Source organism: Alosa alosa, chromosome 9, assembly GCF_017589495.1.
Source record: "Alosa alosa isolate M-15738 ecotype Scorff River chromosome 9, AALO_Geno_1.1, whole genome shotgun sequence".
Taxonomy (NCBI): domain Eukaryota; kingdom Metazoa; phylum Chordata; class Actinopteri; order Clupeiformes; family Clupeidae; genus Alosa; species Alosa alosa.
Window position 1 is genome coordinate 17,482,143 of NC_063197.1, and position 12,205 is coordinate 17,494,347.

General features: G+C 41.8%; 1 protein-coding gene across 1 annotated transcript; it reads right to left on the reverse strand.

The window, feature by feature from the left end:
- Positions 1 to 365: 365 nt before the first annotated feature.
- Positions 366 to 5,071, reverse strand: LOC125301250 (apoptosis regulator BAX-like). Its single transcript, XM_048253680.1, has 6 exons — positions 4,366 to 5,071; positions 4,140 to 4,170; positions 2,612 to 2,770; positions 2,351 to 2,501; positions 2,153 to 2,257; positions 366 to 1,463 (listed from the first exon to the last, which is right to left on the reverse strand). Exons 1-6 carry the CDS (start codon positions 4,388 to 4,390, stop codon positions 1,305 to 1,307), a joined length of 630 nt encoding a protein of 209 aa, XP_048109637.1. The 5' UTR covers positions 4,391 to 5,071; the 3' UTR covers positions 366 to 1,304.
- Between the last annotated feature and the right edge of the window lie 7,134 nt (positions 5,072 to 12,205).

A 12,205-nucleotide genomic window follows, 5' to 3' on the forward strand; every position in this document is an offset into this window, starting at 1 on the left:
TAAATATTACATTAACATTAACAGTTTAAAGTTGTGGTCTAATAAAAATACAATACAGGTAAACAGATTCTTTAGAAACTTTTTGAAGATCCCAAAACTATCACTAGAATAACAAGCATTAGATACAGTAAATCATTCCTCCCATGAATCACTGAAGAGAAGAGTTTACTTTTAAGGGAGTAAGCGAGTTTATCCTCCCTTATAAATAACCAATTTTAAAGAGGCCTACTCAAAATGTTTACAAGCGCATGGCAGATTAGACCGATACTTGTTCGAGTGTCCACAATAAGCACCAAGCATTTGTCTTCAGGAATTGCAGGTGAATCAAAAGAAAAGTGGAAAAAAATGAGACCGCTACAAGAAAGCATTGGGATAAGAATTCTATTTGTCATATAAAAACAGATCAAATATGCAACATTGTGTGTGTCTGTTGTTTCACTTTGACATTTAATTTATTCAATGATGGCTTAAATATGTAAAATATTTCATTAAATTAACCCACATTCAATTCATAATGGTCCTTCAGAGAAATAATAATGGGTTCTCTATTAGGAATATTGCACAAAAACAAAACAAGAATAAAAAAGGACCCACTGCTCTTTCATTAAAGGAGTGGTTCAGGATTTTTGGACATAGGACCTCATTTCCAAGTTAGCAAGTGTGATATTTATCAGTGAAGACCGTTTCCAACATGTTTCATTCAGTCCTTCTAGTTGCAGAGTTCGCAGGTGCTAGGCTAGCACAAGTCATTAGTACCGGTATGTGTTAGCCTGCCACTAAAAACAGTCTTACCCACTTCACAGTACACCCGAGGCAAATAAATTATAACGCCAGACTATCCTATGTCCAAAATCCTGAACCACCCCCTTAAATCCATTTATAATGTAAACTGTTTGCAATTATATATATGGAAAAAATTAAAGCATGATAAAAATGACTAGCTTGGGGCAAGAGGTAGATTACAAGTTACCTGATAAAAACTGTCGACATTCTGCATTTGGCAGTTCTGTATGGCACTTGGTGATTTGGACCCTGTAACTATTCTAGGAAACATTAGCTAATTATTGTAGGATTGCTGGTACAAGTTTTCATTTCAGCTCTTGAAATTCCTCTCAAAAAATATGGATGAGATTTGGAAACTTTGCATGGATTAAAAATACAATGCTATGACTATGCTGCATATGATACAGCAAAAATACTCTCTCACTTGGTAAAGCTTATTAAAAAGTCACTCATTTCAGAATCTTCAAAGTATCTCTGTTCGTTACAAGTTTGAGTCATCCTCTCCTCACTTTTCTTATCTCTCAGTGCTTTCCTTTGCCTAGCCAGAGTACAACGCAGCCACCCAAAACAATTCCACAAAACAAGGTAATGCCCAAAACAGGTAAAGCGGAGTGCTCTGGTGGGTACAGGGATGGTAGACTCTCGATCCGGAAGCATGCAATTGAAGCAATGCTACATATCTGTGGAAGACACAGGGATTTAGACATAAACATTATGCATATCTATGTATGTCTATTGTAACAATATTTTGTTTGGTGACATATTCACACTTGCTACACAAAAAAATAAAAACAAAAATACTTCATGCATTGTGTGAACAGCAGCCTTATCAGTGAAGAAAATCTAAATACAGCTCTCCTTATGATCTCCTCAACGTACAACAATGAGATGGAAGTAGGATTTAAGCTTCGATCCTTTTCAGATTTTCATATAGACCAAATTAATGCTACAGTTACAGTGGACATTTCAAAAGGACAATAAATTATGCCTGGTTTTTAATAATTGTTTAGACTGTTTAAAGCCATGTTTTGAGAAAATATCTGTAATTAATCTGTGATTGACTCAGAAATGAAACAATACATGTACACATCTAGGTGTTCTGAGCCGTCGGCGATCCATCTGTGAGAACTATAGAGCATATGTTTACATATGTGTGAATAAGTGTACTTCTACAGAACCTGATGAAGAGCTGAGGGCCAAAATGCTGTCTAAGCGCAAATAAAAAACACAGGGAAAAATAAAAACTAAAAAAGAAAGACAACTGAGTGTGAAAACATTGTATCATCATCAGTTCTTTGGATTCACCTTCTCAACCTGCACGTTGGATTTAAATTTTGATGTCTTCCTTCTGAACACTATGTCTACTTACCCATCCTCCCATCTTGAGGACCCAGCTTAGTAAGTGCTCCTTGAAGTAATTGAGAGTCCAGGAGATCATTTCTGTGACCGGTCCAGGCAAATGAGCCAACAACATCTATAGGACCACACATACAGTTCAGACTCAAAATATTGGCTAACAAGCCAATCCATTTAACTCTTTTAACTTTAACATTTAAGGGCCAGTTACCTTTCCAGACAGCTTTGCTATAGTGTAGAATAAAACAACAATCCTTCCCCAGTTGATGTTTCCATCAGCAAACACCTGCATAACCAGCTTTTGATAAATTCCTTTGTCTTTCGGGTTTCCAAGGATTTTTTTGGCAAACCCATCTATCGTGCTTTGTGATAAAGAATGCAAGATGGTTAGGACTGGGAAGGCTCAAAACAGTTTCAGACTTACAACTTAAGATGGTCAGCTGTTTCAAAAATGAGTTAGCTTGAAACTCACTCATTCAGGGTTTTATGCTTCACAAGATCATCCCCAATGATTTTGATTGTTTGAGCCAGCTGGGATGTCAGGATCTCATCTTTGGCATCCAGAGGCTTTTGCTCAGGAAGAGGGGGCACTATCTCTGCCTTCACTTCCTTCAGCTCATCCTTTACAACCCTGAGAGTGTGAGAGGGAATGTGAGTGTGTGTTTGCGTGTGAGGTTAGTGAGTGAAAGAGAGAGGGGAAGAAATCCTAGCTTCTACATCAGAAATCCCATCTTCTAAGGCATAAGAATTGGGTATCATGCTAGAAGCAATATCCAAACAAATTTCCTCTCATTTGTGTTCATATCCATGTTTTGGTTTATTTTGTTTAGTACCAATTTATTTTTTGGGATTCACCAATGTTTTCTTATTTTTGTAATATGTGTGGTCAAGAGCACACCTACCAAATCAAGAGAGGTACATTTTCACAGTTGTTTATCCAACGCCGAAACATGGACAACATTTATCCAAGGAAACATGTTTTGAGTTTAACAATAAACACATGAATATAATAAGATATCTGATCTGCTGATAACCCCCCTGACATATATTAATCTATTTCATGCTTTAGGAAATAGCTCACCAGTTTAAGGTAGGTACAGTAATAGTTTAGGCTACTTTGGTGTATGTATCTGTGTGGCGTGGACGCTGACATTAGGACTTGCTTGGGCATATGCCAGAGTATTTGCCCTAATGCCTTTACATAGTGTTTAGGGGGCGTATCTCATGCTTATATTCCAGTTTACGATCAAATGGAATGAATCATTCAGCATGCCAGTAAGATCAGATTTGGGTGGTTAAGAATGGCTGTTGCATCAGGTGTTGACTCCTCTTATTTCTAATCTCTTACCAGGAAATTAAGAGAAAAATTAAGAGAAATGTAAGAGAATATGTGCTGCATAGGCCAATGTTATCTCTTTAAAACATGTGTCAGACTCAAAGGAACCTTAATACATGAAACTGTACATCTGCAGTCATGACTGCAAAAATGAAGTTTGAACTTCATGTCTGTAAAAGTACATGTAATAATACCTTACAGGGCACAAGGCATGTTGAAGGCAGTTGGAAAACACAATACACATTGCATAAACAGGAAAATATTTCTGCAGGCATGTGGTCTAGACGTGGGGGATGGGCCAGCCCTGCCATCACACTCCTTAAGTCATCACACTCCTTAGGCCATTAAACAGTTGTACTCATGACATAACTCACAGTGTATCAGAAAAGTACACTTGAAGAAAATGCATATTTCATTATCCATACCTCTAGTTTGTGTTACTGAGCTGAGAACAGGTTTCATCAGCAGACATGTTAACCTTAACCTTAACATGTTTAACCACATTAACCATGTTCCTATGATAAGTAGCACTATGAGCAGTCAGGTGCTTATGTTACAAACAAAACATGTTCACATGATAAGTATCACTATGAGTAGTCAGGTGTTTATGTTACAAACAATGACATCATGAGTCAAGTGACACCATGACGAAACTGAAACTAACCTCATCATGATGGCTTCTGTAATTTGCTCATCTGTTGGAAACAAAACTACCACGTTAATGCAAAGTTACTAGATAGATAGATAGATAGATAGATAGATACTTTATTGATCCTCAAGGGGAAATTCAAGAAAAAAAAAATACTGTGTCACTGAAAATGTTATTTATGAATGTGTATTTATATATGATTATTTGTGACAATTGCATAAAACTGAGTAACAAGACTCACCGTTTGCAGTTCCTTCACATGCCATTTTACAAGAGTATTTTAACGTAAAGTTCAGAACAAACAGATGTCTGCCTCCTGACACCACTGCTGTAAGTTGAAATATCCTGTGACTGTAAATATCCCAAGAATGTGCTGCACCGGGGATGACAAATAGCACACCAGATGCTTTGGCTGTTAACTTTCTGCCCAGTTTTCTTTCTCTCTCAAAGTTTTTCTTTGTTTGAAGAGAGAGTAATGGAGAGCCAGTTCTTGAGCACTTTTAAAAACTCACTTCCTGTTTCCTTCATTTACCCTATGACCCATGACATCATCTTAAAGTGACAGAGGACATTTTCTACCAGACAAGTGTGACATATTGGGACAGATGAAAGCTGAAAGAAACACATGGTCCTTGTGTTTGCATATGTTGAAGTTTGTTCAGATGTTTGTTCACTGTACAAATACCTGAGGTGTTAGAAGTTTTTTCCTTCCAATTACACACAAATTGATGTGAGCACATATGTAGGCGTGTGAGCAGAATAGTCTGTTCTCAGCAAATTATAGGTTCCCCTTTGTACTTCCTGGTATATGGGGCCAGTCAGGCAGTGTCAGTGAACCTCCCTGATCTGATAGATTAATAAAGGCATCTATACACTACTGAGATCAAAGCCAGGTATTGATGTCAAGTCAACTCACCACTAAGTCTAAGTAGCCTACACATTAACACATTTTAAATACCCTATTGTCACTAAGTAAACAGAACTCAGCCAAGTCAGAAAAGATTAATGTTTAGGGACAATCCAATGGGAATATGCGTCTACTGTTCTCAAGTCAAGCGCAAGTGACACGTTTGAATTAGAGCATAATAAGGAGAAAAGCCAGAGAATTACACAGGCCCTTCTATTTTCACATTGGTATTGAGTGTGTAAAGAGGAAAGATGTTGTCAGCAGGCTAACTATTGTAATGATTCAGTCGTTTATGATTTGTGTCTCACATTTCCTTATACATACTATAGTTTATTCACATGTAGGGTGTGTATTTAGGGTGTGGGCTACTAGCCTCTTAGAGAGAAGAAACCAAAGAGTCAAAGTACAGTTTCAGTTTCAGCATTCCCTTATTGTTTCCTTATTACATCCTGATATTCCTGATATTGTTTATCATACCCACTAGAATATATAATCATAAAATCAATCAGTTCCTGTTTACTGTACTTCAGTCCATGTCTCATCTCCTTCATCAAAAACACAGTCTGCAACCATTCAACACGCTCAAAACGATGTTGTCCAAATGTTGGCAGATGATACTAAGAGAGCACTGATGCATTCACCACACATGTACAAAATTGCCACAAAGCCTTTCAGGATTACGACAGTGATGAGAGCAACACAGAGAAAACACTTTAGCACACTGAAATGGGCAAAAATAACAACAACAACAACAACAACAACAGCAAGAAAGCAGCTTAAGACACACATTGCGAAGAGGGCACTTTACAGACACTCGACATCTCTGAGCTCAAATGGATGTTTACCACTTCTTAAAGGGTGGGTGACTGACTAACAGACTGACAACCTCCAAGAGCAGCAAGAGCCCCCTGCTGGAGGAAAGAAGCAATGACAACTCAAATGCCCACAAAAGGCCCAGACTGCTAAAATACATCACTCATATTGCTGACCAAATGTTATCAGCAGTGCTTGTTGATAACATTTGGTCAGCAGTATCATGTCTTGAAATCTCATTGTGGAGCATTATGTTGTAAGGAATGATTAGTGACCACAGAAGTATAATTGATCCCGAGAGGAAGAGAATCCAATCTAAACAGAATGGGTTTGTGTACTGTATCCTTATCTGTGGTTACTGCCAATGCTTTCAAAAGCAACTTATTCGACTATACTTTTTGTCCAAAACATTTCACCTTTTGTGAAACATATCTTGCTGTGAAACAAGTTTGTACCAGCTTTTAAACATATAGAAAGCAGGCAATATTTGACTGCTACAAGGTTGGAGCACAGCACCTTACAGCATAATGGTTTCTAATTGTTTCTTTACATTTGCGAGGGTCGTAAAGAGTTTAGCTGTAGCTCGCAGTTTAATGGAATGGGTTTAATGGGCTTTATAGATGAAACGTAGGGCTACATTAAGTAAACTCCACCCTCCCCCAGGACCCCTCATCAAGATTGTAAAGACTGATTGTTCCCACTTGATTGCTGGACTCTATGGCGAGACATATGAAGCAATGAGAGAACCCCCATTCAATCATCATGCCAGTCTTGAGAGAAAAGAATGCATCCTCATGATATCTAATAATCCAATTCCAAACGAGGACAATTAATGGAAATTCTGCAACAGCCATCCACAATTATGAACGCATGCATAATCACAAGTGCGATTAAATTCAAATTTGCTGTAATGACAATCATCACCAACTATTATTCATCCTCTGTGTTATTACTTGTAGTTTAGCACTCACACAGTAATGTGGATTGATCTAAGCAGGCTAAGGTTTTGTACTGTCTTCAAGCATACAGTGTACTTCCACTTCTGTTGCAACAGCCTCAGTACAGGGACATCTTTTGTGATGAGCATTTCCATTCTTTGAGTACAACTAAAAATACTCCTGTGTCCTCAAAGATCGATCAAACAAACATACACAAACGTGCACAGACAAAGACACACACACACACACACAGACCATTGTAAGGTGTTATGTTTGATGACACTTCTCTTGCACAGACATAGGAGGCAGTGACTCTCATTGTCCTCCTAGTGATTGTAACAATTTTCCAGCAGTTTTTTGGTGACAGTTGTCGAGATGGAGAATGTGCACGCTGCGCCCAGTAGGCAGCATATCCTACTGCTCCAAATGACACACCTTGGCGTCTGGTTAAACAGCCACGTTAACTTTCAGCCACAGACAAAACTCACGCTGGCACCAGGGAAGAAAAGGAGAAGAAAAACAGGGGTTGGAAGAATCACTAAGAAACAATGTTGCGTCTAAAAAGTGTCAGACTTTGTCCTAGTGAAGAAGGAAAAAAAACTGCCTGGACAAAGGAAGATTTTTTTGAAGGACTACAGCAGGATTTCATTTATTCTATCCATCAACCTGTCATGTTTTTACTAGCCAGCGTAATGTCCAATCTCCAGCAGTATTTCAAAAGGAGGCCATGAGACCAAACTCCCATAGTCTCCCAGCTCAAAGGTTTCTGGTAATGCTCACCCCTGTCCGTGTCCTTTTTCCCTCCGTCGTCGTCGCTTTGGATGTGTATTGAGTGCGGATCGATCAGCCTGTGAGAGCTGCGGCAAAAGAGACCCGCTAATTGGGGGAAAATGAAAACCGCCGTGACCGAGACAGTCGAGTCAATCTTTTCAGCGCGAAAGGTCAGAAGAGGAAGCCACACACACACACACACACACACACACACACACACACACACACACACACACACACACACGGGCCCTTCTTAAGTGGCGGGGAGGAGAAGAAGTGAGGAGGTGAAAGGAGGAACGATTGAAGGTTGAAGGCTTTGGAAGCTAGAAGAGGAGGGTTGTTTTGGAGGGCGGCATGGGGGTGGAGTGGGGGTGCAGCAGCTGCTGCAAAGAATCCGAACCGCCACTTACCGTACAGCACTCAGGCGCTAAACAAATGGTAAAGGGACTCACCAAGGGGATGCCCTGGCGCTCAGACATCAAAACGTAACTGTGGCTTCAGGGGATGGGGAAAAAAACGGCCTAAAAACGTTGCTGTGCTGCGTGGGCAACGGTATTTCATCAGCAGGCCTCCGCGGACATTCAAGCGCGCCCTTACCCAGACTGCATGCATAAGGAGCCGCAACAGCGTGGCATTGAGACTCTCAGTTTTCACAGCAGTGACTTGCGACTTCGCTCAAAAACACTTCCACAGTCTCCAGCGGAGAGACACGGTGTTTAGCTAAGTTTTCTGTAGTCCTCTTACACCCCCCACCCCACCCTAAAAACACACACACACACACACACACACACACACACACACACACACACACACACACACACGCACACACACACCACCCTCCTTTGAAAGAGAGGGAGAGAGAGGGAAAAAGTCAATATGTAAGATCTGCTTAAAACCATCTGAACAGGGGCTGGGTGGAGGAGGGGAGGGGTGTTGTATGTGTGTGTGTGTGTGTGTGTGTGTGTGTGTGTGTGTGTGTGTGTGTGTGTGTGTGTGTGAAAAGAGAGTTTCATTAGAGCTGCACGCTGAGAAAAACACACTTAAGTTTTCTGTTGGTTCTGACCCCCTCTGAGCCCAAGCAGATCAGAGACCTTTCAGTCAAAATGCTTCAGTTCAGTACATGCAGGAAGAAGATTCTGGAAAGAAAAAAATATATGTAATATTCCCTTGAGTCTTCTGATGGCTTTTTTGATGTTGTGAAATTAAGAGCTATTTTTTTTTTTTAAATACCAAACGCAAAAAGATTGAAGAGATGCAAGAGAGAGTAAAGAAGGAAGATGAAAATGTTAAGCAAACATCAAACGTCCAACGCTTTGGATGTCGAGGAGTTGAGGCGAGCGCTGCAAGAGACGTCACAATGTTTCTCTTTCAAAAAAGCACGGGGTGTGGTGGTGATGGTGTGTGTGTGTGTGTGTGTGTGAGGAGGGGAGCGGGTGTTGTGAGTCCTGAGAGGGCAAACTGAAATCACATTTCACCATCCACTTAAAAGGGGGCACATTTATTTGATTAGTTGCGGCGGCGCTAACTCCCAGAGAAGGCCGAGGCATTGCTGATCAAAAGGGCAGGACGTGGGGAAGGCTGGGGTTGTAATTACGACATGAAGGCCTCGTCCTACACCCCCCCTGACTAACCCCCACCCCCACCCCCCACGCCCTCACAGGTGCCACGGCGGGCCACGCGGCTAATTAAGTGACGCACCCGAAACGAGAAACTGCCACTCGGCGGCTGTTGCCGAAGGAATCTTAATGCCTTCCTCAGAAGCTCGGCTGCGGTCAGTCTGGTCAGGCGTTTGACTCAGGTATGCAAAAATAGTTAGAGACCTGCACTCTCTTTGTCTGTCTGTCTGTCTGTCTGTCTGTCGGTCTGTCTCTCTCACTCTTTATAACACACTCCTTTAACGTTGCATGATCTCAACTGTCATGTATCCTAATGCATCAATGTAAAAACAACAGTGATGCAACAGAAAAACATTCAAATGACTATGGGATGTATTACATACAGCAAATGAAAGACACTGACCCGTCCATCATCGGGTCAAGGAAAGTTCACACGGTCAGTCTTTCTTATGGCGAGCCTCAGGTCTACTCTCCAAGGCGCGACAAGATGACAGACATGTGCACGTGTTTGCTTGGGAGGTGTGGGCCAGGGCTTGCCAGGGCATCAGCTGGCATTTGACGCAAATTACTCTGATTGAACGAGAAGAGCAGGCTGCAGTGCCAAGGGGACCGCATCGCCGCTGCCCGCCACTGAGGGGAAGAGCATTTTGTCCTTCATCTTCTATTGCACTGCCCCCCCACAATTTCCTCTACCCATCCCACACACACACACACACACACACACACACATATACACACAACTCCTATGTTTGTTCACACGTCAGCCAGCTTGTAATTGCTGTCCTGACATAAAGGCTGCGTTGGGGGACGGAGGGTTGGTCCACACGAGCTCCAAAACCGCATTACCGCACTTGTTATTACAACACCTAATTTGCTAATGAGCGTGGCTATTTTCTACATCACGGCAGAGTGAGGCGAGGCAGCGCCCGGCAACGCCCGGCAACCACCGGTGCTAAACATGGAGCTCGTGGTGGTGACAGCAGAGGACGGGTCAGCCCAGACGGAGCAAGAGCACAAAAGCATGTCCGCCTCTCCACTCTGCCCTGACGCTTGAGCCCACCCTAATGTGCACCCCGCCGGGAGAATCACTTTACCCCCCCCCCAACACACCCACTCATCTTCAGAAATTATCACTTTATTATTTCCCAAGCTGTTAAGATTTTTCCTTCATTCTTCTTTCTCTCTGCTTCATCTGCATGTGATCTTTTAAACATTCCAGTTGAGCTATGCTTTTTGTTCAAAGCATGAAAGAGCACAAAGCTTTTCCCTGAAACACAGCGCAGAGCACATATTTCATAAAGCAGTGACATTTTGACATTAAAAAAGACTTGTCTTGTAAATCTAAGTCTTGTCACATAACAGCTAATTACGTGCTCGAACAGCTAAACACAAATGGAATATATTTATGGACTTGCGAAAGAGAGAGGGAGAGAGAAATGGGAGGAGGGAGGGGGGCATCTGAAAGAGAACAAGGAAGAATAGAAATGTGTGCCGAGCCATCAGCCGTTCCAATCGCACTAGGAGAAAGACAAACAACAATAGTTGCAACTCCGACCATGACAGGAAAAAAAACACACAATCACGCACACACACACACACACACACACACTCACACACATACTCACACACATACTCACACACATACTCACACACATGCACATCACACCACACCAACACAAACAATCCTTAATGGAACAGATACAAGAGGCTTTTTAATTATCTAACTCAATCAGCGAAAGACCGGCAGATCAATGAATCCCCATTACGCTGTCAGGCCCCGTGCCGAGACGGCAGCCGCTTACATCAGCTCAGACGGTGGGGCCTGGGCCGCGGCCGTGGCTAAGTGACAGATTACTGTTGGGGGCCTAATCTAATGCAGCCGAAGGTGCAGGCCCTGGAGCTACATCTTTAATGGACGGTTACAATGCCCACCACCCCTACCACCACGCGGTCTTTGTGGCTGCATCAGTCAGCTGCCACCAGCCACATTTGGATACTGTGTGTGTGTGTGTGTGTGTGTGTGTGTGTGTGTGTGTGTGTGTGTGTGGTGTGTCAGCTAAGGAGATGTTCACCAAATGGTCCTCTTGGCCAGTGACAGTGGCATCACACCAGGAAACAGATTTTTAAAGGGTGACCAAAAAAAGAGAGCTCTTTCTAATCTCTTTTTTCCTATTGGGTGCCACCAATCAATATTCAAATCTAGCATGTGATGAGCATTGTCCAGTCAAGGCTGTTAGTCAGCTGTGTGGATGTAAATGCATAGTGGGTCTGCTGCATGAACAGTCACTTCATGCTTAACAGAGAGCAGAAGCAATTACTCCTCCTACCGGTGGAGGAAGTGACACGTGGGGGGTGAAAAACACTTTCGCTAGAAACAGGAATACAATATCGTACAGCATTAACAATAGCTACAGAGCACTGGCAACTGTGTGTACAGCAGCGAGAAGTAGCGGGTGAATAAGAACGGGATCGATAAGAGCCAGACTCCGAACTGAATCATTGTAGCATCAATCATCGCTTCACCATGAGCTGATAAGCATTGATTGGACAGTATTGAGCACATCCTGTCCTATGGAGACAAGGGGAAAAATGACCTCACACTTTTGGAGGCAAATCAAAGTATAATCTCCCTTGGAAAGCTTACACAGTTATTCTGCAATCATGACATTTTTCAAACAAGTAGGCCTACAATTTCTATTATTTTTGTGGGAGAAGGGCAGGTAGACCCTAATGCTTTTATTTTTCATCCAGAATATGTGTATCATATAGTACAAAAGCCAAAACTACAGTATCACTTCCTACTACAGTAGGCTATACATCTTTTATGGTGTGTTTCAAACTCTTAAGTACGTTGAACACATTTTTACAACTATAATGTAGATTTTGAACAGCCTTTTGTTGGTTATTATTTTATAGACTTCAACCAAATCTACAGTGCCTTTGAAATCAATTAATTTAACTGATTCTTAAGAATGCTGCATTAAGCTTTGGAATTGGTGAATTTTGGAATTTTCCATTATTTGCATAGCAGGACAG